The sequence below is a fragment of the Populus alba genome, chromosome 10, assembly GCF_005239225.2.
Source record: "Populus alba chromosome 10, ASM523922v2, whole genome shotgun sequence".
NCBI classification, from domain to species: Eukaryota; Viridiplantae; Streptophyta; class Magnoliopsida; order Malpighiales; family Salicaceae; genus Populus; species Populus alba.
Window position 1 is genome coordinate 11,861,024 of NC_133293.1, and position 24,986 is coordinate 11,886,009.

Below are 24,986 nucleotides of genomic sequence, written 5' to 3' on the forward strand. Positions count from 1 at the left end.
CATCCTTTGTAAGTTACATAGAATATTTTATTATAGATTAACGATGGGGTGATATTTTCATGTTTGATTTTTATATAAAAAAATAATCAAAAGGAGTTTTTTTTTTAAATTTAATTTATTCAAACTAATCAATTTTACTTCGATTTAATTATTTTAGTAGAAAAATCTATTCAAACTAGCTTGGGTCGGTTTTTTTTTATTTGACTTGGGTTTTTTTTCTGTTTAGTTTTTTTTATTTCAAACTTGTGAAACCGAACCGAACCGGTTAGTTTTTTAAAAATTTTAATCGGTTTAATGATTTTTTTCCTGATTTGGCTCGGTTTTTTTTGTTAGACTTGATTTTTTTTTCAGTTTGATTTTTTTGGTTTGGACTCGATTCGGTTTTTTCGGTTTCAGGTTTATAAAACTAAACCGATCAGTTTTTTCAAAATTCTAATAGTTTAATTGGGTTTTTTTTATGGTTTTATTTTTTTAATTAGTTTTTAGTTTTTTTTGAATTTTTTACTCACCCTAATCAATGCCTAATCGATGGTATATATTGTTGAATGTTGAATTTTCTTAATACAGAACATTATCTTTGATTTCATGTACCAATTATTATTATTGCCGTTTCTATATATATATATATATATATATATATATATATATATATCGGGGAGAAAGAAAAGTAAAAAAAGGGGTGCTTACTCTATCAGAAGTTTTTTTTTTGTTAATTTAATACTGGGTAGAAATTATGTCTTTGATAAAAAACAAACGCTTGTTCAAGGAAAAGTATGAATATAATTTTTCCGAGCATGTTACAGTGAAGCATGTTGAGTTTAGTATTGGCTAGATAAAAAAAAATAATTATATCTAACACTATTAATTTTATAAAAAATTTGTTTCTCAGCAAATAAATTTATACTCTACTAAGATTACTAGTTATATTAAAGCTTTTTATTGTCATCAATGTCATTATCTTTTATCTGAATAAAATAAATAGAATACAACTTAAAATATCTCAAAAATAAAATTACAATTCAATCCTATATTCTCTATAAAAAAAAAGACTCATAGATTATAAATATACCATAAGATATTTGAAACAAAGGTTTACAGTCTTTGTTCTTTGTTTTATATATATTTTCAAAACATCTCTCTTTAAAATATCATTATATTCTTTATTTGAAATATTATTATATATATTTTTTTAAAAAATATTTATTTAAGAATAAAATAGTTCTTAATTTCATCAAATAGAATCTTTTATAAGTGCTAGTCATAAATTATATTGGCCAATTAAACATTAAGTATAAATTATTAATCATCTTAATTAAAAATATTAATAAAATTACTAATAAATTAATCAATTATTTAACTTAAAATTATTTTCAGACCACTTATATTTTTAAAATTTTATCGTATCTGAATTAGATATGATTTTTTTTCCCGAGAATGATATGATTACGTTGTTAAAGGAAATAAATAGTAATATCATATTGTGTTCGTAAGAGCTTTGTGATTGAAAAGTGAAAAGAAACTCCTAACACACACACATTCCTAATTCCCCCATGAATAGTAATAAAAAACTATAAAAAGACTCACCTTTTCTTATTTTCTCCAATTATTTCCAATTCCCATGAATATTATTAACATATATCTCAAAAAAAAAAAAAAAAACAGTAGGTCTAATAACAGATAGGGGTAAAGTAAAGATAGAATTCCTTGGAAACTAAAATGGAAAGATTTATAAAGGAGTAGAAACGAAATATTGATGAATCATAGGGACAGAAATAAAATTTAGCTGTAATTGACAGGGGTGGAACCGGAAAAGGTGGGGGCTTACGCGTCATCTAGCTGTTCGAGACCCTTGTCCCCTAAAGCCACCTTTTCGTTGCTCTCTCTCTCTCTTTTTTCCTTTTTTTTTTTTTCATTTAATTTCGCCGGTCATCTAAGTTGCTGCTGGTCATTCTTCAAAGCAGCACTTTTAATAGCCTGATTATTTTTATGTTTTAAAAATATATATTTTTAATATTTTTATATTTTTTAATATATTAATATTAAAAATAATTTTTTAAAAAATAAAAAAATTATATTTTAAAATAAAAATATTTTAAAAAATAATTATCACTGAAATATCAAACAAGCTACGGTATCTTTTTTTTTTTTTTTTGCTTGGAACTTGGTGTGCCTTTTTTTGCCACAAATCATTTATTTGTGACCTTAGAAAGGTGCAGTCTTTCCCCTTTTTATTGGGGATGCAATTTTTCACACTTCCGAGACAACGAAACAACACCGCTCGCCGTACCAAAAACAAAAAAAAAAGCATTGAAGTTAGGCAGCAATTCTACTTCGAACGTAAATAATGTATATTGCTATAATATAATAACGGTGATGGCAAGTGTTTTACTCATTACATTAACAGTTGTAGTAATGATTACATGAAAAATTAACCTGGCGAAGATTACAGGGAAATCTTGAAGCACATTATAAGTTATAATAGAATTAGTATGATGGTTAGGAGCAAGTTAAAAGACTTAAGATAGAGTTGGATCCACAGATTTCCATGGTCAAGATCTTACTAGCAGATTAGGAGATCATGGAGATTGTTTGGGCTAGTGCTGAGCCAGGGGGCTCGAAAACGAGAGTTAAGCTGGGCAAGCCGAGGTTAGGACCTTAGGGCCACATGCCAGGCCGGCTACTTGAACGTGGATTCGAGGAATCCAAAGTAATGGTTAGAAAGGTCACGATGACGTCGGTGTTTCGAGGATTATTAAATATTAACACGCTTAATTTCAACGCTTAAGTTCCAGATAAAAGAATGAAAAAAACAATAGCATTTCTGTTTTTATTACAAACATTGTTTCTTGTCAAACATGCGACTAATACCAAATTAATATACATAGTAATCCCAACACTCAGTTTACGAAAGAGAAAGAAGTATAAATGCATTAAAATAATTTTAAAAAATAATAAAACATCTTGTATCTCCTGGGTTTAGATCCTTGTTTCCAGTGATCTATCATCTTAATCGAATCTATCATCTTAATCGAAATCATTTGATAGGATTTTGTTGTTACTGCTCTTATGGATTTCTTTTTTATTCGTTGTAATTGGTTTTTAAAATATATTTTTCTTAAAAATATATTAAAATAAAAAAATAATTTTTAACTTCAACACATCAAAATGATATGAAAATATTAAAAATATTAATTTAAAATAAAAAATAAAAAAATTTTAAATTTTTTTAAAAATATTTTTAAAATATAAAAATAAATAGGATCCAAGGTAAAAATTTTCAAATTCTTTGATCGGAGTTTCACTTCTACATGTATATATATAGTTTCAGATTTCCAATATCACCATTTTAATTTTCAAAAAGTCTCAATTTTTCCCATAACAATTAAATAGCCATGTTTTGAATTTTGTGTATGGTTTTTTTTTTTCTTGTATTTTTCTAAAGCACACTAGCAAGCTTGGCCTAATAGTTCTATACTCAATAGATTCTGTGTAGTCTTCTTATTGGACAAGCAAATGAAAGAAAGAAAGAACAAGTGTTTCTACAAGGCTTGTAACATTTTTAGGGATTTGATAGCAAATGGGAAAAAATAAAATATGTAAAGGGTAAAATTTAATCTTTTAAAAAATTACAAGAGTAACATTAAAAAAATTTAAATTATTATAGGAATAGAAGTGGAATATCGATGAATATAGATAAAGTTGGAAGTACAGTAACTCCAGGTTTATCTACCGCGAGCATTTGAACTGAAGATTGAAAGGCTGAGCAAAATGTCAAGTTTTTTTTAATATGTGTTTGGTATTTTAATGTAGATTAATTTTTTAAAAATGTTATTTATTTAAAAATATATTAAAATATCTTTTTTAGAATTTTTGTTTTTTTAACATTAATATATTAAAATCACTATAAAAATACTAAAAATGTAATAATTTAATATTTTTTTGTTTGATGTACCAAACACATTTCTAAGGATCCAAATACAAAAAATAAGAAATGACTCAGCACCGTTTCCTTCGACAACAACAGCAGCAACAACAACAATGTAACCGCAAGCGTGTCTTGTTTAATCAGATGATAACAAATTCTATATATATATATATATACATATAAAAAACGCGTCTTTCTTGTACGACTGAAAAAATAAAAAATAAAAAAACAGAAAGATTATCTTGGTAGAAACACCTACAGTGAAGATTAGTACACTTGGTCAGCGAGTTCGGATAGGCAAAGAAAAGCAAACACGTTTAAAGAATCGTTTTCCACGGCACCGTTTGGGAATGTTTGGAATAAATTTCTTTAGATTTTTTATTATTAAAATTACTATATTTTTAGTATTTTTATTATTTTAATATGATATGTCAAAAATAAAAAATATTATTTTAATATATTTTCAAGTTTTTTATATATAAAAAAGAAGCTAAAAGCCGTAGGTAAATTACCACAGAGGCTATAAGAATCGAGTAGATGGAAAAATTCTTATTAAAAATAAATGAATTTTTATTTTTCTAAAAACTACCCCGTGAGTTTTTTACTGTGGAGCCATATACACGTATACACTATGGATTTTTCTCTCTCTCTCTCTTCTTTCAAACTAGGAGACGTGGGTCAATGATAGGACATACATTTTTTGCTCATAGAGATATAAAGCAAGGATGATTGCTCTCCGAAAAAAAAACCCAGCTCCAGGAACATCTCCGATAAGTCAAATTGATGATATATTTTTTTTAATGGTGTGGCTATTGTTTTTATTTTTACTTAAGTGTGTTTTAATGGTAAAAAGTTATTTAGAAATATTTTAATATATAATTATCTTAATAACTTGATTTGACGGTTAATATATAGATAAAATAATTTTTTTTATAGGATAAAATAATTTTTTTTATTTTATTAAATACACGCATAAAATTTCCAATATTAAATTTTATTTTTCATGATAACAAAAAATGTGTTCACAGCTTCTTCATTATTATTTTTTTTACATTAAAAATTAACTTTGTATGGACGCAGCATAGCACGGGTATTTGACTGGTTCTTATAGATAAGCTATATAAAATCTTAATTAGTAGAAGCTTAAACTTTCTAAATTACCCCTTTTCAAGACCGCAAGTCTTGAGATTTAATCTGTTGTGCCAAAGAACGTTGATAGCTTAAAAAACGAGACAGAAGCAGCTCCCCCCTGCAGCTGAGGCATTAACCCAGAAGGCGGAGTCACCTAAATACGAGAATCATCGATCTGGACTTGCTTCTCCAAGCTTCGCCAGAAAATCCACACATTGATTACCCAAGGCGCTTTCTAGCTCCCTTAAAGCATGATGCCTTATTTCCCAGAGTCCGACTCCCGTGCATTCTCAATACCAAACCGAAGTGAAACCAGAAATGACTTGGATCATCACCTCTTTGTTGCGAGCACACCAAATTAACCAGCCAACAGGTACAACAAATGCTCCTACAATCTCTAGCTACACGTAATAGGAGGGTTGAAAAACCTTCATCAGCAGCCATGAATCCCAGGTACCATTAAAGAAATCAGGAAATGGATGGACTGGAGATTCAAATCCTTTTCCACCAAGAGCACACAAAGCGGAAGGCGTGAGCTCCCTGTGATAACGAAGCTCGATGTTTGGAAAGAATCTGAATTTTGCGGCAAAGTTTCCAAATTATTAACCTTCGAGTTGGAGCCCGTGGAACGCGGGCAAGGCAGCTTCATGACCACCTAGTTACCAGACTTCGCGGAGTAGGAACCTGAGTAAATTCCTTCCAGCTTTCTACTATTCTATTAGGTGCAGAGGACTAGCTAAAGGAACAGCAGATATAAAATCCTGATCACCAGGAGGTGAAGTATGAAGTCGGAACGTGTCCCAGGTTCTAGAGCTTTAAGTAGTGTGTCAGCAACCATAAAAAATGATAATCCAGAAAATTGATATTTGGCACCATAAGCTTCGAGACAGCATCCCCAACCCGGTGATCATGCCAAGTAGCTAGTGTGGAGATACAGCGCCCATCACCAACACGCCAGGTATAACCATCACGAAGGAAACTGAAAGCATTTAGAATGGCAATGCAAGTAGGGAGATCCCACTCCCTGGATGGCAGTCAACCAGTGATTGACTGACCCTTAAGGTAATGGGAATGCATGACCTGCACCCATGTTTTTGCTTCCATTTGAACATAAACCAGCATGATTAGTTGAAGTGTTTCAAGAAACCAAAATAAAATTCGACTTCACCATACTTGTACTTTATTCAGGGAAAAAATTGAACAGGAAGGATGACACTGTAATTCCATAAAGAAAAAACACCAGTGATTTAAATATATTGCAATAACTTTCCATTAATTAGAACGTCCAAATTTCTCATATATAAGGAGTCCATCAACATAGTTAGTGCTGTAAAATTACAACAATAAGAAAAAATTGACAACAGGAAAGAGATGGAGAGCGAAGTTCTAATTAGAAAGCTCATAGCCATTTCCAATGCATATCTCACTGTACAAAGTGACGACTGTTACGAGTAGCATTTCTGATAGAAAAATAAGACACAACAATAAGACAAAATTGGTAACAATAAAGAGATAGAGAGCAAAGTTCTAACGAAAATTAAAAAGCTCATAGCCATTGCTGATGCATATCTCACTGTACAAAGTGAAGACTGTTATGAGTAGCATGTCTAATAGAAAAATAAGATTCAAATAAGTAAATGGAATTCACAGCTTCAAGGTAAGATCAGGTGCTGATGAATCTGTCCTTGATGGTGGTGTCCTTGCTTCAAAATTCATATTTGGACTTTGAGCAAACTCTAATCCCGAGTTACCACCAACATCCTCACCAACCTGCCTAAAACTCCCAGGCCAATATGAACCCACGTCATCTTCTTCCATGAACATCGGCATTCCATAATAGCCTTGCCCAAACCTAGCTCCACCTCTTGTATTAGCAGGCGTTTGAGATTGTACGAGACTTTGGTGCATCGCAGCATGGGCTTTGATCCCAAGAGACCGAAATGCAGAACCATGAAGTGGAAGAGAAGCCACGCTAGTATATCTATCTGAAAGTATTCCCATACGCATTGCTCGCTTTGCCATTGTTCGCTCTCTCTTATGTGCATTTTGGTGACCACCAAGTGCCTGTGAGCTGTAGAACTTTCTGCGGCAGTAATTGCAAGAGAAAACTCTTGGGATGGTTGTGTTTGGAGCACGGGCAGCTACTTCGCTGCTAGTCTCACCTGTTCCCTTCAACTCAATTTCACTGGAGTTGAAATGGAGTGATAAATCAAGGGAAACAGGCACTGGATCCTCTTGAAGCTTAATGAGATCTGTGAGAGAGGAAGAAGGGGTGGCGCTTTCCTTTGATGGATCGGGGGACGGTGCATGCATAGATAAGTTGAATGCTACTTGGCTACTAACTTCTGAATCATTTTCGAAATCCAATTTGGATTGTGGAGGTATCATGACTGGGTGATAGAGTGGAGTACTTGGGCCAATATGTACTGCCACAAAAAAACTGCTGATAACCGGATAATGCTTCACCTGCTGTTACAATGATTCAATTAATTGCCTCGAAGTGAGAATTTAAAGAGTAAACATTGGAACAGATATATATGGTTCGTTCTATCCCGATACCATATCTACTAAAGCAATTAAGGAATTGTGCCTGTTTGCTAGCTTGAAAGCACAACAAAATAGTCTAAAAGCACATCACAGCACGACAACTCTAATCCTGTCGAAAGTTCCCTACATGTCTTAAACACAACCCAGACTCCAGAACAATTCACAAAGATTAACAATCATTACATCGTTCATAATGTGCACCTGTTAAGGTGATCCAAACAATTCAACCAACCAAAATCTTTTTTCTCTTTTCCATTCTTAATGAATAGAATAATACCACAGGAAAGGCTAACTTTTTATTTTTATTCTTTTTATTTATTTATTCAGAGAGAAAAGGCTGATCTCATCATCTCAAAAGCTCTCATTTCAGGAGAGGAACATAACTTTGGAACCATTCAAACGTCTCATGACTTCAAAAATTTAGGCCAGATTTTCTCCAGCTGGGGAGAGCTGATGAAATCTCAATCAGGAGGTAAATAACATAGTTTGAAGTTTTCAAATATGTTTCAACTGACTCATGCCAAACCATCTAAGGAATTCCTTTTTCTTTCTGTCATGTCCAGGGTTGATATTTAGCCTATCATATATCCTTTCCTCGTAAACCCGTCCTTATTATAACTTCAGCCAAACTGACTTTCAGATCAATGACTTCATTCCACGGTTTGTTCTACTTGAATGCAGGTCACCCACTAATATATCTCAAGCTCTACAATACACGTGATTGAATCATCCTATACGAGCTTCCCTCAACTTTTCTAAATGAGTGCATCAATTTTCTAAGAAACTTTCCTCGACTAGTTAGCAGCATCTGATGGAAAAAAGGGATCATCTCCTATTTCTGTGGCCTTGTTGCTGTTTCCATGTATACAACATCTTAACCTCATTTCTAGAAAGTCCATAGGCCACTTGTGAGCTTGCTTGATTGATTTCACTCCCAATAAGCTTGACCCACACAAAGCACCTCAACTTTAGCTTTGATTTCACACCAGTTATTTTGAGGATCTTTTTCATCACAGAGTTCCAACGAATCATTAACCAAATAACTGTATTGACTAGTAGACGCTCCCTGTTCCCCGTAAACACTTGAACTGGTTAGTTATTCCTAATTCCTAGTGTCTGTGATATGTATATCGCTGTTATAAGAGTTCACATGGATGTATTTATGTGTCTGTGCTAGACTACTTTGTAATGTTTTCGCAATAAAAAAGCATTGTGTTGGAGCTTTTAGATTATTATTTTTTCACTCAAACGGGAGCAATTAAGGTAAAAAAACCATTTCCCCAATTGACTTTTCCATGTAGCATCACACCTTTGAAATGATGGAAAGTAAAAACCATGCATCTCTGAACTGCAGAGCATCTCACAACTATTCACACTTGACCTCACATGGTAAAGTTGCAGATCTCCAAAACTCCCACAAAATTCATGAATTTTCATTATCTATCATGCATATATAATTCTTCGAAACAACAGCGGCATCATTCAATTAATGTTTTGCCAGAACCAGACCACGTCATTTTTTACAGATCATCTGTAGTTCCTCAAACTTTTATCTCAAGAAAATTACTTCAATTGACATGTCAAATGGCTCTTAACTTGATCCACAACTTGTGAATAGATAAAAGTGGCCGGCTTCCATTATATCAATCCATACCATACCTAAAACAAATAGAACTGCAACACCACCCCATGTCAAAACATGTAATGACTAGGCTACATTTAAGGGCATTCAATTAAGTTAAGAACCAAGTAATTCTACATTTAGGAAATGCATTTTAAGAAATTAAGAATGCGCGTACAACCCCTTCTCCTTGGAAGAGGTCGAAAATAATGGTTAAAGTGAAGGATAAACATTTCTTAGTTGTATGGTTTGATGCAGTTTCAATCTGGACGAAAGCTTTAAACTCATGCAAGAAGCAGGAATAGCCTCAGTTATTGGGAAAAAAATTGCATTTCAGATTACCATTCCAATTCTGTGCAAAATCAATTATAAAACAAGGGAGAGGAAAAGGCAAAAATGCAAAAAGCCCTCATTATCAACAACTCTAAGAAAAAAAAAAGCAGAAAATTGAACTCAGCTGCAGGCCATCAATAAAACCCAAAAGCATTAACAAAACAGTACATTTGAAGAACATAAACAAACACTAAATGATAGGGTGAATCAGCATATGTAGAGTATACCCAAAAAACAAAGAAGATATTAGAGTAACACAAAAGAAACGATAAAAGATAAGAAATAATCAAAAACCGAAAGAAGGAAGTACAAAAACGAAATAATATGCAGTGATAATTAGGGAGGCGGTTGAAGTTCCTTACATGGTGTCTTGAAATTCTCGAGTGAGCTTCAAGGACATAGTACTACTGCTTTGGGAAAAGAGAGAGAGAGTCCGTGTGAGTAATCAAAGTAGTTTTTTTTTTTTTTAGTTTTTACCACATATGGAGTGGGATGAAAGTAGATAAAAAGAGAATACAGAGAGAGAGAGAGAGAGAGAGAGAGAGAGAGAGATGCAAACACTTGTGGGAAAGCAGAAGTCGAAGAAATGGAGAGGATGGTGCAAAGACAGATAAGTCAGAGACAGAAGAAATTAAAATAAAAGCAGATAACGCAATAAGCACTCTGATGTTGAATTTTGGGCCCTTTCCAAGTCTTTCAATCAACAGCAGCTACACAGTACATTGATATCAATGGATGCATTAATAAAGAGAGAGAAGATGTGTGAGAGAGAGAAAAGCATACAAAACGACAGAGAAAGCAAAGACAGCCCCCGCAAAAAGACACTCGAATCAAGTGTTTGTGATTTCATTTCATTCCTAAAATTTCGTTCTCACCCCACTTTTTTTCTTTTAAAAAAAAACAAAAAAAACAGAAAAGAGAAATAGTACTCCATTCTCCACTTGGATATCAGATTCTTTACGTTGTCTTTTTACCCCCATGCTTCTTTTCCCTTTTATTGTAAAGATGGATTCCCATGCCATCTCCGTCTCTCACACTTGGTTTTTGCAGCTCACATGCACATGAACCTTCATATAGCCCACACGTTTTTATACTCTCTACAAACAGTTCTGCAAGATAATGTGGCCTCTTGATGTCTCTCACAAATGAGACAAGGCCATAGACCAGACGATAGCGAGGACCCTTTTTTCTTTTCTTTTTTCTAACGTCTACTATCATTTTTTCTTCTTAATTGTAGTTAAGATATTAGCTGGGATAACGACTATTTTTGTTGGATAAGTCGTAAATACTAAGACTAAGCATCTCCGTCTTCCGTGATGTTGGGAAGTTGTATTGATTTTTTTTAAAAAAATATATTATTTTAATATATTTTTAAATAAAAAATATTTTAAAAGTAATAATTATTAAATTTATTTATTTTATTAGAGAATCAAGTCATCGGTTTTACGGTGATTATCCATGGATTAGAGATTTCAAGTCCCTCTATCGCACCTTATTTTCTGATTAAAGATTTTTATAATACTAAATTAAATTCACATCAATCATCATCGCACGAAACATGATATATTTTTTTTTAAAAAAAAAGAAAGTAAATTGACATTTTAGATTATGGACATCTGTAATTCATTTTCGCTCAAATTGATCATTGATTGGCAGCTCGTAGTGGCTACATCAATCCAATCAATAAAGAATGGCGCGTGCCATCACTACTTTATATAGTTTTCAAGTTGTGAAATGTGAATTGTTGAATGTATTTTAGCATTTATTACATGCTGTTGTCAGAATTTAGACAAACCTTTTTATAATCGAACACTATTTTGTGTGTCATTATGGTAATAACGGATAATGAGTGTGCGAACTCATAAACTATTTTGATTTTGGACAAGAAAATACACTATCCATGTGGTATTAAGCTAAAAATAATTGCAAATTAATTCATACGTACATGGTCAATTTATTAGATTGTTATGCAATGTAGGAACATGGTCAATCCATAAGTTGATAATTGGTTGAAAAAAAGCCAGGGTCATAATTTCCAAATAAAGGGAATTAAAAAAAATTCAAATTTACTGAAAAGATAAAAGATAATAATATTCTTGATTTCATTAAAGCTTAATCCCTAATAATGTAAAGTGAATTTTTATTTTATAAGAATTCTCCTTCTTTTATGCTGCTATGATAGATTCATCATGATCACCTCCCCCATCTGTGTCCTTTCGAAACAAAGGAATGAAACCACGCACGCAAAGAGGATAGCTATGTTAGCACGATCAACAGTTCCAACTTTGTTTCGTTTTTTACAGTTATTCCACGACACAATTCTTCAATTAGGATGTCCTGAATGTTTCTTCCTTTCCGTGCCCTTTTCTGGCCATCTAGAAATTCTACCTCAACTGCCCCTCGCCACCACCGCCAAAGCCATGAAACCACATTCTTCGAATCAACCATAAATAGCCACCGACTACCACCACATATATATTAATCCCCGCCGGAACCACCACTGGGAGCTGTCTCCGCAACAGTTTTCACCCTCTCCTGCTCGTGTCCGTTCCTCTCCTGGCCAAAGTCACTCCTCATCATTGACCTCCCTTCCAGCATCATCATCGATCTAGGTGGCTTTCTGTGGTCGTTGATTTGGGAATTGGTGGCGTGGGTGATTGTCAAGGCGGTGAAGGCTGGGTTCGAGTGAGGGACGATCTAGGTGGTCGCGGTTGATAATGAAAAGAACGATGACTCATTTATCTCACAAGACAAATAATTTTCACAAACTGGCAATGGTAAAGCTGCGATCAGCTAGGAACATCTTCCTTTGCAATGGATTTTTCAATGCTAACCCTAGCTAATAGATTCTCCATTAAGCATTATTTAAATATATTGGTTATCATGCCTGCTGTATTCTATCGACAACATTCCAATTTAAGTTTTAATGAAAAAGAAAAAATAAAGATGCTGATCACGAATTATTATTATTTTTGATGAAAAAGGAGCTAAGCATTTTTTATCACGAAACTTGTTAATAAAAAATAAAAAGATAATGCCTTTTTTTAATAAAATTAATTTAAAAATATATGAATTAATAAAATATAACAAGAATTGCAAAGGCCAATTAAAGGTTTAAAATGGTATAAGTTGATATTTATAATAATAATAAAAAAGTAAATATAGATACATGTATAAATATTTTATCCGTATAGGTTATAAGGAGTTGTGCTTGTTAACGGTAACGTAGAGGTAATAAATTATGGAATAGAGATTCAAGCGAAGACAACGAGACCATATTTAAAGTTGGTTTTTATTTAATTTTATTACAATTAAAATAAATATTTCAAGAGTTTGAAGGCTTTAAGTTTTTGAGAAAAAAATGTATTTCTTTAGTCATAATATTCATTCTTTATTTATGCATTTTTCATGTTTTAACAGAACATGTCACTTATATCATCATGATTTTTCAATAAAAACTTAATGTAATTAAAATAAATATTCACAAGAAAACATATCTCTTATTTCCTATTAATTTATTTTCTTATTTTGAAGAAAACATATTTTTTTATTAAAACCATATTTTTTTAAATAAAAACTTATCATGATCTTAAAAAAGTACTCATGTGTTGATAAGTTTTTGGACACTTGTTTGGAAAAAACAAAAGAATAATTATTTCATGAAAATTATATAAAAACTTTATGATAAAAAAAAAAAATATTTTACTCTTCTTGAATATTCACGCACAATATTTTTAAGAAAAATTTATATATTAGATTTATATATATTATTCATAAAATAATTGAAAAAGTTATCATATAAAGCTCTAATCTTATTTTTTGAATGTCATCTTAATTATTTATCTAAATATAATTTTATTTAAAAAATAAAAAAACAAGATCATGCATGTTTGGGCTTGCAAGGCAGGGGCAGGCGCCTATAGCCTTAAAACAAATAACAGCCCATACATGACTAGGTTTCAAAAAATGACTTACTTAAACCCTGTTTATTTGCTAGAAAATAATTTTTTTTTGAAAAGTGAATTATTTTTCAATGTTTAGTAGTGTAATAAAAAATAAGTTAGAAAACACTTTTCAGTGTTTGGTTGTGTCATGGAAAATGAGCTAGAAAATAACTTATTAATGTTTTATTTTTTTTTTCAAGTTTATTAAAATTATAAGGAACAAATCTTACAAATTAAAAAGTTGAATGAGAATGAAATTGAAAAAAAAATTCATAAATTATCTCAAATAAAATAAATAATAATCAAAATAATAGAGATCAAATCTAAAAAATAAAAAAAATTAAAAGATGAAGAAATTAAAATAATAATAATTAACATTTCATAAATTATTTCAAATAAAATAAGTGATAATAAAAAAAATAAGGACCAAATTTGATAGATAAAAAATTTCAGTTAAAAAATGATAAGGAAAAAGAAAATAACAATTATAAAAATAATGACCAAAATTAATATAAAAATTAAATCCTAAGGGATGAAATTGAAAAAAAAAATTTCAAAACAAAATACATATAACAATCAAAAGTTTGAGGATCAAATTTGATATAATCAGCAAATAATGACATTTATAAATTTTTCACAACTTCTAGAAAATGTTTTCTGCCCAAAATAAAAGAAAAATACTTTCCTGAAAATCAAGTTAAATTTTTCTTTGACCGGAAAGTGTTTTCCGTTGACCAACTTTTTTAATGGTAAATAAACACAATAAAGTTTGAAAAATTATTTTTTAAAAATTATTTTCACAAAAACAAACATATCCTTAAACTTGCTGAACTTTTAAAACTAAAAAGTCAAGTTTTGTTAAGCTAAAAGGTTAGACCTGCAAGCTTAGCATAAAAAGGGAAATCTGAAATGTTTTTAGGGCAAATAAAGTATCATTCACTAAAACATTGAGGTCTAAATTGAGATATGAGTCTTATGATTTTTAAAAATCATACTTTAACTTATTTTAACCAAAAAGACACTACAAAAAATCATATAAATCTCAATAATTTTATTTCAACCCTAAAACAAGCTTTAATCAATTTTAAAATCAAATGAAAAAACAATCGTGGACCTTGATTTACTTTCTTCCAATATGGTTAAAGAGAAAAATCACATATATTCAACTTTCTTTCCAAATACAAACTTAATTATTAAATCAAATTCAACCTTTTTTATTATTGGTACGTGGCAAACCAAATTTTTTCTCTCCTCTCCCTTCTCTAATGACTTCCCTCTCTTTTTTATTAGCATCTAAGGATAGAAGAACATGAACAAAATGAAGTTTTAGAACAAAATATCAAACACTTAAAAACATAAGAACAAAAATAAAATAAAAATAAAAAAACTTTAAAGATTAAATTGAGCTTTTCATAAAAACTTCAAGGATCAAATTGATTTTTTTCAATATTAATGGACCAAAACACGAGTGGAAATAAAGTTTTAGGACTCAAATATAGAAACAATATATAATGAAAAATTTAAAAGAGAACATTTTAGAAACTAATTCGGATTGTTGCAAGAACTTCAGGGATTAAATTATTTTTTTCTCAACATGGATTGAAGTACGAGGAAAACAAAGTTATAAGGACTATAGTGTGAGAAAAATGAAATATCCAACTGATATTAATTGCAAAAATTAAACGAGTATTATTTTATGTGGTGATATTTTTAAGTTGTCACAGTAAAACATATAACAAATAAAATAATAAAATTTGATTTTGAACATTAAGTAATTCTTAACAGGTACTACAAGAACATTCATTAGCCTGACTAGGATATCAAGTGGCTGCTTTGTTAAAAAGAAGAAGACATTCTTATTTTTCAATATTTATTATTCGGCATGTTTGATTATAAATTCAGGAGTAAAAAAATGGGAAGATATAGTTTTTTTCCCGTTTCCTCTCAAGTGGGGAAGGGGGTCTCAATTACTACTAGTCTATTATGGCTTGATTTTATTTTATTATCGTAAATATTTTTATTTTTAACACGATTTAAAAATTTAGAACAAGTTGTTAAATTTTATTTGAATTATATAATGTTTAATGAAATTAGGTTTGTCGTAGTTCATTATTCAAAGCGATGGAGTAGTCTAGTTTTGAGGAAACTTATAATTTATCAATAAAATAATTCAGTTTGATGTTTTGTAGACTGCAAATTATATCCTTCAAGTTTAGTCATCTAATTAACGAGCTTGTGTATGTTTTTATCCTAGTCACTTCCAGACACCTATTTCATGGAAACGGAGCGTTTTATAAAGGATAAGAATCTCTTTCCGCTTTCTTCTTTCAGTTGAAAAGACAAGTAGTAGTCCTTGTGGAGATTCTAAAATCATTTCGGCCCCAGGAGTGTTCGTGTTATTGAGTGCAAATTTGTGTCGAACAGATACATTGGAATGGGCCAAGCCCATCTTTTCCTGTATATATAAAATATGCTGCTTGCCATCATCTGTCTTTTCAATTTTATTTCTTACAAGGTGTTAAACCCTGCTGAGGTTGGAAAAACATTTTTGAGCTGAGAAGCATGTAAATCTTGGTTGGATTAACTTTAAAGATTTTTTTAAAAAATAAATGATATTTTTTAATAAAAATAATTAATTCATATTTATAGATGACTTGCTTATTGACATGATGATTCAATGATTTAAGTTATTTCTTAAGTTAATTTTTTTTTATTAACGTGGATGTCTGAATCAATTTGTGCATATCTTAACTAATCCCACGGGACCTAAAATTAATAACCATGTAAATTTCTAGTGGTTCTAATGTTGGTGAAACTCAAACTGGTGATTTCTAAAAAACAAACCTAAAACCTAACTAATTAAGTTATATTTCTTGTGATTTTCTCGAGCCAATTCTTAGTAAATATGATCTATGCCATGGTTATATTTCTCATTTTGTTTCCATTCCCTTAATGACATGTAGCTATATTCTCACCTCTCATAGACTCTCAAGGCAGAACTGGAGTATGGAGTTGATGGTTGCCCAACAATACTGAGAAATTTTCGTGGCTGGAACTCTTTATTTTACTGTGTAGCTTAGTGGCTACAGCACCAAACTATAACCCACCTCGCTCGAGTCATCTAGGTTCAGGACATGCTTTTTGAAGATCGTGTAGTACATCCACTTCACCTAATGATGGGGAATAGAAATTTCATCTGGTTTTTATTTTTTTTTATTTTAAATTAATTTGTTTTAGTATTTTTGGATTTTTTTGATATGTTAATGTCAAAATAATTTTTTAAAAATAAAAAATATATTATTTTAATATATTTTTAAATAAAAAATAATTATACAAAACACTTCGATGATAAAAAGTGATGGGAAGAAGGATTAAGATGTGAATTTTACTCCAAACTGGAAAAATGAACATGAGAATAATAATAATAATAGGCATGCATAGCTACCACGAGTTTGGGGCATATTTTTGGATCATGGAACCTAGTAATTTTCTTGTCTTGACTAGTCGATCAAGTATCAGCATCTTTGTATTCAGCGTTTACGCTGCTTTGTCAACCGAATTTTATGGTTTCTATGCTTTTATTTTATTGGGAGCAAATCAAAAGGATTTGGTATACAACCAATCGTATCGCATATTACGGGACCTCAGATGGACATATATACCAAATCATGAAAGAGCCCCAAGCTGGCTTGATGGCCTGTGGCTTTAAAAAATTCTGCACATATCTTCAAATCAACTCGGATTGCTGGGAACTTATTCTAAGTACATTGGATTTCAATTTATAGACATTTTTAACTAAAAAGATAATATTCGGATGAAGGTACGTACATACGCAACGAAGACTTTCTGTAACTTGTTGCCTGACTTGTCTTGTCTTTTTCCCTGCCTTTGTTTGTGAGCCTGGCTCGTATGTTTTTTTATATATATGTATAAGACCGCTGACATGAATGCTGCAGTTCCTACAGGAAGATCAAATGTAATTTTACTTCACAGGCTATGATTTTGTTTCTTTTAAAAACAATGTCGTTTGCAAGTGGCCTTTAAGACAATGACATAATAAATACTGTCGTTCTATAAGGTGTCCCACGGGCCGAGTCAAAAAAAAAAAATTATTTTTATTTGAATTTATTAGATTGTTATGCAATGTAGGAACATGGTCAATCCATAAGTTTGATTATTGGTTGAAAAAAAGCCATGGTCATAATTTCTAAATAAAAGGAATTAAAAAATATATAAGATTTTCAGATTCTTTTAAAATTTACTGAGAAGATAAAAGGACAATAATATTCTTGATTTCATTAAAGCTTAATCTCTAATAATGTAAAGTGAATTTTTATTTTATAAGAATTCTCCTTCTATTATGATCGCTATGATAGATTCATCATGATCACCTTCTCCATTCGTGTCCTTTCGAAACAAAGGAATGAAACCGCGCACACAAAGAGGATAGCTATGTTAGCACGATCAACAGTTCCGACTTTGTTTCGTTTTTTACAGTTATTCCACGACACAATTCTTCATTTAGGATGTCCTGAATGTTTCTTTCTTTCCGTGCCCTTTCCGGGCCATCTAGAAATTCTAACTCAACTGCCCCTCGCCGCCACCGCCAAAGCCATGAAACCACATTCTTCGAATCAACCATAAAAAGCCACCTACTACCACCACATATTAATCCCCACCAGAACCACCATTGGGAGCTGTCTCCGCAACAGTTTTCACCCTCTCCTGCTCGTGTTCGTTCCTCTCCTGGCCAAAGCCACTCCTCATCATTGACCTCCCTTGCAGCAGCAGCATCGATCTAGGTGGCGTTCTGTGGTCGTTGATTTGAGAGTTGGTGGCGTGGGTGATTGTCAAGGAGGTGAAGGCTGGGTTCGAGTGAGGGACGATCTAGGTGGTCGCGGTTGATAATGAAAAGAACGACGACTCATTTTTCTCGTAAGACAAACAATTTCACAAATTGGCAATGGTAAAGCTGCGATCAGCTAGGGACATCTTCCGTTGCAATGGATTTTTCACTGCTAACCCTAGCTAATAGATTCTCCATTAAGCGTTATTTAAATATATTGGTTATCATGCCTGCTGTATGCTATCGACAGCATCAATTTAAGTTTTAATGAAAAAAGGGAAAACTAAGATGCTGATCACGAATTATTATTATTTTTAATGAAAAACGAGCTAAGAATTTTTTATCACAAAATTTGTTAATAAAAAATAAAAAGATAATGCCTTGTTTACTAAAATTAATTTAAAAATATATGAAGTAATAAATTATATCAATAACTGCGAAGGCCTATTAAAGGTTAAAATGGGAAGTTGATATTTATATATATATAAAAAAGGAGTAAATATAGATATTTTATCCGTAATTACAAGGAGTTGTGCTTGTTAACGGTAATGTAGAGATAATAAATTAATATGGAATAGAGAAACAAGCGAACGCAACGAGACCATTTTCATTGCTGGTTTTTATTTAAATTTATTACAATTAAAATAAATATTTCAAGAGCTCAATTGCTTTAAGTTTTTGAGAAAAATATAAAATAAGATAAAATAATAAATTTACCCTCGTGTGTGTGTAGTCAAAATATTCACTTTTTATTTATGCATTTTTCATGTTTTGACATAACCTGTCAGTTTAGTGACAGTTGTGATATGTCTTCACCAACATTGGATCCAAAGCATTTGCTGTTTTAATACATTTGAAATAAATACTTTTAGAACCATTATAAATGTTTTTAAAGTCAATTAAATATCGTTAAAAATGAATAATAAAGATAATTGCTATAAATATCACAATACAATATACTTGTAATAATACTTCACTCGATATTAATTAGTATAATTATAGAACAACTACCACTTAAAATTCTATGTTGTAGCAGTGAAAGTATTTTCAATATATAGCATCAGAATAGCTTTTCAAAACATGCTTTACTCAAAAATATACTAAAATAATATTTTTAATATCATTATATCTAAATAATTTAAAAACATCAAAAAATATTAATTTAAAGTAAAAAAATAAAATAAAAATTCAATTTTTTTTAAAAATACTTTTATAATATAATAACAAACATGGCAATATAACTGAATAAACTGAAACTGCAATTATGATTTGAATTTTGGAAGGAAATCATCGATCACACAATTATTGCGTGAAACAATAAAACCCACTTTTACTGTGGGCTATCTCACAAAAACACCATGGTTATTCATTCTTCGGCGATACCTTTTTTTATCCTTTTTTCATCGCATTTGATGTTTGCGTCAATTTATGTGATAGAATTTGTTTTTATTTATTCTCTATCGCATATACAGGGTATCTGTGAATGTTCTGTAAGTGAATTGAACATCAATTTTATGAAAAAAATAATTTTAAAGTGTTGTTGGAAAAAAATGAAAGAATAAGGACCAATATTAAGAAAAAAATGCATTTCAATTTTCAATGTTCAATGCTCAAGGCCCAGTCCAAGCCAGGATCTTTGCTGAGGGAAGCGAGCACCTCCATGAGCAGCACTGTGTGTTAGAGAGAGAGAGAGAGAGAGAGAGGGAGAGGGAGGATGGTATAAAACCTAACGCGTCCCCACAATGGATATGTTAGTTGGTTTGACGTGATGGGTATATCTTTGAAAGGAGATATAAACAGTAGTTGATGCTGGTTGTTCTTTGAAAAAGGATATCTTACGATGGAATAAGTGTGAGATTTCTTAGGGACCATTGTTTTCAACACAACAGAGGCAAAGCGACTACGGGGAGGGGAGAGGGTGACCTGGGCGTTGTCTGCTAGCAATGGCTCATAAGACGACTCTTCTCTTGTAGAAACTTTTGTTGCCACGCAAAGTAAGTGTGTAGATGTCGGCCATGTGGGCTGCTAACTTTCTATGTTCAATGAATGTTCATGATCATGTCGTCCTCTCTCTCTTTCCCATCACAGCCCCCCTCCCTCCCTCTCTGTTCAATGAATGATCATGATCATGATCATGATCATGATCATGTCGTCCTCTTTCTCTGCGTTTTGTTTTATACATGTTATCTGAACTCTGTTTTTTTATTATAAAAAATACTTCTAGTTTTTTGCATTGGAAAATGATGTAGAAGTTGGGGTAGAAGTCAAATAATATAATCTAACCATGCACAAATATCACCTACAAAAAAATCTAGTTTTTTCTTTTCTTTTCGTGCTTTTTTTATAGGCTTCATGCACGAGCCTAACTTCTAACGCATTCTAAAGCACACCTATAGTCTCACCCAAACATGCAAATTACAGAGTGTTGCTTATTGCAAATTTATTAGACCTAACTTGTCCCAATCCTTAATTTTTTGGTTGGGTGGATTACTTGAGTGAATTCAAAATGGTGTTATTTTATTTTATTTTTAAAAAATTGAAACGAAGTTGATTTTTTAAAAAATCAAACTAGATTTGGATCGGACCATTAGTTGAATAAGAGCTCAATTTGATCACACCAAATCAACTTCTATCTAGTTTAATTCAAAATCTAGTTAGCACTAAAAATCAGGTTAGCATATCATTGAGTTTATTTGTTAAGTTGGACCAAGTTTAATAACATTGTCTTATTAGTCCCTGGAATCAAGGTTATCAATTATATTATGTTATGTTTGAAAATGCCAATATATCTCGTTTCAATTCAATAAACAAAATAATAAGGAACAAAATTCATTTCGCTCAGAATCTCAGCCCGTTTTATAAATTCCAGCCAATTTCTAGCTAGAACATTCCAGTTTTGTTCCGTATAAATAATGTTTTTTTATATATAAAAAATTTACGTTTTCTCTCTCTTATTCTATCTTTCAATACTTGATTTATTAGATATTGTACTTCATAATTTATCTTGGTTTGATTTTTTTATGTGGTTATCTTGATCTCAAGATCCATGTTACAAGTTTGATGGGTTAACTCGGTTGACTCGGGTTTTTTTATCTATTTTTTTAATTGACTTTTTTTTTTTTAGTTTCATCATTCAATATTTTGTTGATTATAAATTAGGCCTTTTATTTTATTTTGATTTGTTTTCTAAGAAATTATTTTAGTCTCATTATTAAGGTCACGAGTTTTGCGAGTTAACCCAAGTAGACTAAAGTTGGTTTATGGCATCATGATCCAGGTTGATCTAACATGTTGTCGTTGTAGTATATATTTTTTTAAAAAATATAATCTTGAATTTTTTAATCAAACTATATTTTTATTGGTTGTTCAAATTGTCTTTGAACCCGTCGAATCGATAAGGTTATATTAGGTTAACTCTCATATTTTTACTTATGTTTGAAATTTGAATTGTATAATTTTAAGTTAATTTATTTTTAAATTAAAATTAAATATTATATTTATTGAATTAATATTTTGAATTATATACATAAACAATTCAACTACGAACAATACTTTAAAATACTTCAAAACCAAGATTTATCGTTCAAATTAAAAAACAAAATATCAACCATAACAGAATTAATAATCTTGCCTTAAATATTTCTTCTTCCCGTCCTACTAAAATGAGTCACCAACCCGTGTTGTGATCGACAAGCATAGTGACCAAGCAGTGTTTTGTCTTTGACGAAGACTCTTGTCTTTGACTAAGACTCTTGTAAAAAAGTTTAAGATGATTCTATGAACTATAAACTATAAACTTATAAAGTACTTACAAAGGATCATGTCTTTAAACCTTTTGAAAACAAGAGTTATTTTATTTCGGGATAGATTATCTAAAACGTTTCCTAATTTAATGATAGTATCACTTTGCATCCTTATTTTCATAAATTTCATATAATCATATATAATTTATAATATAATTTCACAATATTAGTTTAATCCCGGTTAATAAATAAAAGCCCTACTAGATTCCATAAACGAAAAGGTAAGAAATTTACAAGAATTCCATTAATCATGTTTTGACTTACTCTTGGTACACATAATGCCCTTCGTGACCCGATTATAACCACCAAGCAAACCCAAACAATACAAAGATGCCACGTGTTTTGCAAGTTACAAAATTTCTTTGTTTTTGTTGGCAGTGGGTATTTCCAGCCACAATATTGTCAACTGTAATTTCATCCCTTTGTTGCGATTCATGCTCATCCCGATAAGGATTGGTGAAAAACCACGTAAATATTCCTTTTCTTTTATTGTTTTTTCAATTTTCACTACTCGAATTTTAAGACAAACATTTCATGTTTTGTCTCATTTCGAATTTAAGAGGAGTTTTTTTTTTTTTTTTTTTTTTTTTTAATGTTGAATCGTTGAAACAGGAAGTTACCATTAGCTACGTGGACAACTCTTGCTAGTACCATATATATGCAAGAAAAATGGGTTTACTTACACATTATCTGTGAACCAAAAGTATATATATTCAAGGATGCGTTTGTATTTGAAAAATAATGTATTTAATACAAAAAAGAATTCTTGAAAAATGAGTTGTTTTTAATGTTTGAGTGTTCTAAATGAAAATCATATATTAGTGTTTGTTGAGCATGGGAAAATGAATATAGAAAATGGGCAACTATAACCTTTTTAAGGAGATAATAAAGTGATAATTTTTTTCACGCAAATAGTAAATTTTTTATTTTATTTTATCAAAGAGTCTTTTTTTTACTTATTTATTTACAAATTCGCCACAAGACTTTGTTTTTTATTGGAATCTGTAATGTAAGTGTAATGACTGTATAATAATTTCCAACTTATTTATCAATACAAGGTTTTTATAGAATGTTTTCCATCTTTAAATCATCTTTCAAAATTTTAAAAGTATCCCGTGATTGTGATTGACTATGAGATATTTTTTTTATTGATTATGTTCTTCAAGTATCATCAATTTAAAAGTGTAATGATGTGCTTCCTTATAAATTAAGGGGTTAGTTCCAATTTATTTTATTCTGTCAACCGAACAATAAGGATTTGTATTCCATGCCTTCACTTTATTTTTTTTTTCATCAAAATTTTTAAAAGTATTTTTTATTTAAAAATACATCAAAATATTTTTTTTATTTTTAACATTAACACATTAAAATAATAAAAAATCACTAAAAAAATTAATTTTTTTAATTTTTTAATTTTTTAAAGTAAAATATACTTAAAACAGAACCCATCATATTTTCAAATTCCCACTAAACGTCTTCTTTACTGTCTGGTTTTTTTGAGAAATAAATCTTGAACATGCGTCTTCCTTTTTTTCTCTATTCTATCACGAGAAAGAAAGAAGGAAAGAAAATAGGGTCGATTTAGAACACGAGAGTGGAGCCACTACATGACATAGAAGGGCAGAGTTGTAAAAGACAGGGATAGAAAAAAAATAGTTGGGAATGAGATCCGTGGCCTTTTCGCGGCGTCAACATCCCAAAGATATGCGATAGTGATATTTAGCCTCTGTCCTTTATTCATTTATTTTTATTTTGCAAATTTAGATTCTTTCTGCCATAAATTATTTCATAGCGTGTTTGTTTCATGTTAAAAAAATATGTTAGAAAATTATAGATTTAAGGTAAATTTTAATTATCTTCCCGGGTTTTAGTGTCGTTGTCAATTGTTCATGTATAGTTTTAACTTGTTCAGCTAACCCTCTGTAGCTCTAATTTATCTGGTAATTTTTTTTAAAAAAATTAATATTAAAAATTAATATAAATTATATCTTAAAATTTTATTTAATAATTTAAACTATTAAAATAATAAGATTCTTTAACAATCAAAACAATTTATTTCCCTGCTTTACCTTTTTTATCTTAACAAAAAAAATTTATATCTAGGTTTTTCAAACACGTAATTTTTATCAATAATACATCACCACATTACATTAAATGACAAGTTGAAATTATAAATGGATAGTTGACAAAAAAAAAGATCTTCAAATTAAATGAGATTTGGAAGTATGGTTGTTAGCTGACATTTTTAAGTTTTTACAGGAATAATTGACAAAACAACAACATGATGAAGAAAAATTGAAAGCGAGGGAGAGACAATAATAATAATAATAATAATAATAAAGGACGGAGAAGAAAACTCACAAGCACAGTTCAAATAAATTAGAGAGAGAGAGAGAGAGAGAACGAGATTGATGAGTGATAATCAAACGAAGATCTTGAATTACCAGATTTTTATTTTTAAAATTCATGAACTAAACCATGGTTTTTTTCTCAGTTCGTACTTGTTTCAGAGGCTGAGTCAAATTTACTGTTCTTCCTCTCAATGTCAGCCTTCACGGCGGTCTTGATAGCATTTGACAAGGAAGTTAGCATTGATGATATATATATGTGTGTGTGTGTGTGTATATATATATATATATATATATATTTTGTAGGAGCAGCAAGTTGACCGTCGAAATGGATGGTAGGATATGCAATCACAACAGAGGAAAGGTCAATTTTTGGATTGATTGATTTTTGAGAAAAATGGTGGGTTTAAAGATTTTTTTTAAATTAGTATTTGATTTATTTTTTTATTGTTATTTTAATATGTTGATATGAATAATAATAATAATAA

General features: G+C 30.6%; 1 protein-coding gene across 2 annotated transcripts; it reads right to left on the minus strand.

The window, feature by feature from the left end:
• Positions 1-6,581: 6,581 nt before the first annotated feature.
• Positions 6,582-10,272, minus strand: LOC118046467 (zinc finger protein 4). Of its 2 annotated transcripts, none has more exons than XM_035055379.2 (2): positions 9,920-10,272; positions 6,582-7,522 (listed from the first exon to the last, which is right to left on the minus strand). In XM_035055379.2, exon 2 carries the CDS (start codon positions 7,442-7,444, stop codon positions 6,701-6,703), a length of 744 nt encoding a protein of 247 aa, XP_034911270.1. In that variant the 5' UTR covers positions 7,445-7,522; positions 9,920-10,272; the 3' UTR covers positions 6,582-6,700. The 2 variants fall into 2 exon arrangements, with proteins under 2 accessions (XP_034911270.1, XP_034911269.1); XM_035055378.2 differs by having other exon boundaries at positions 6,582-7,525.
• Between the last annotated feature and the right edge of the window lie 14,714 nt (positions 10,273-24,986).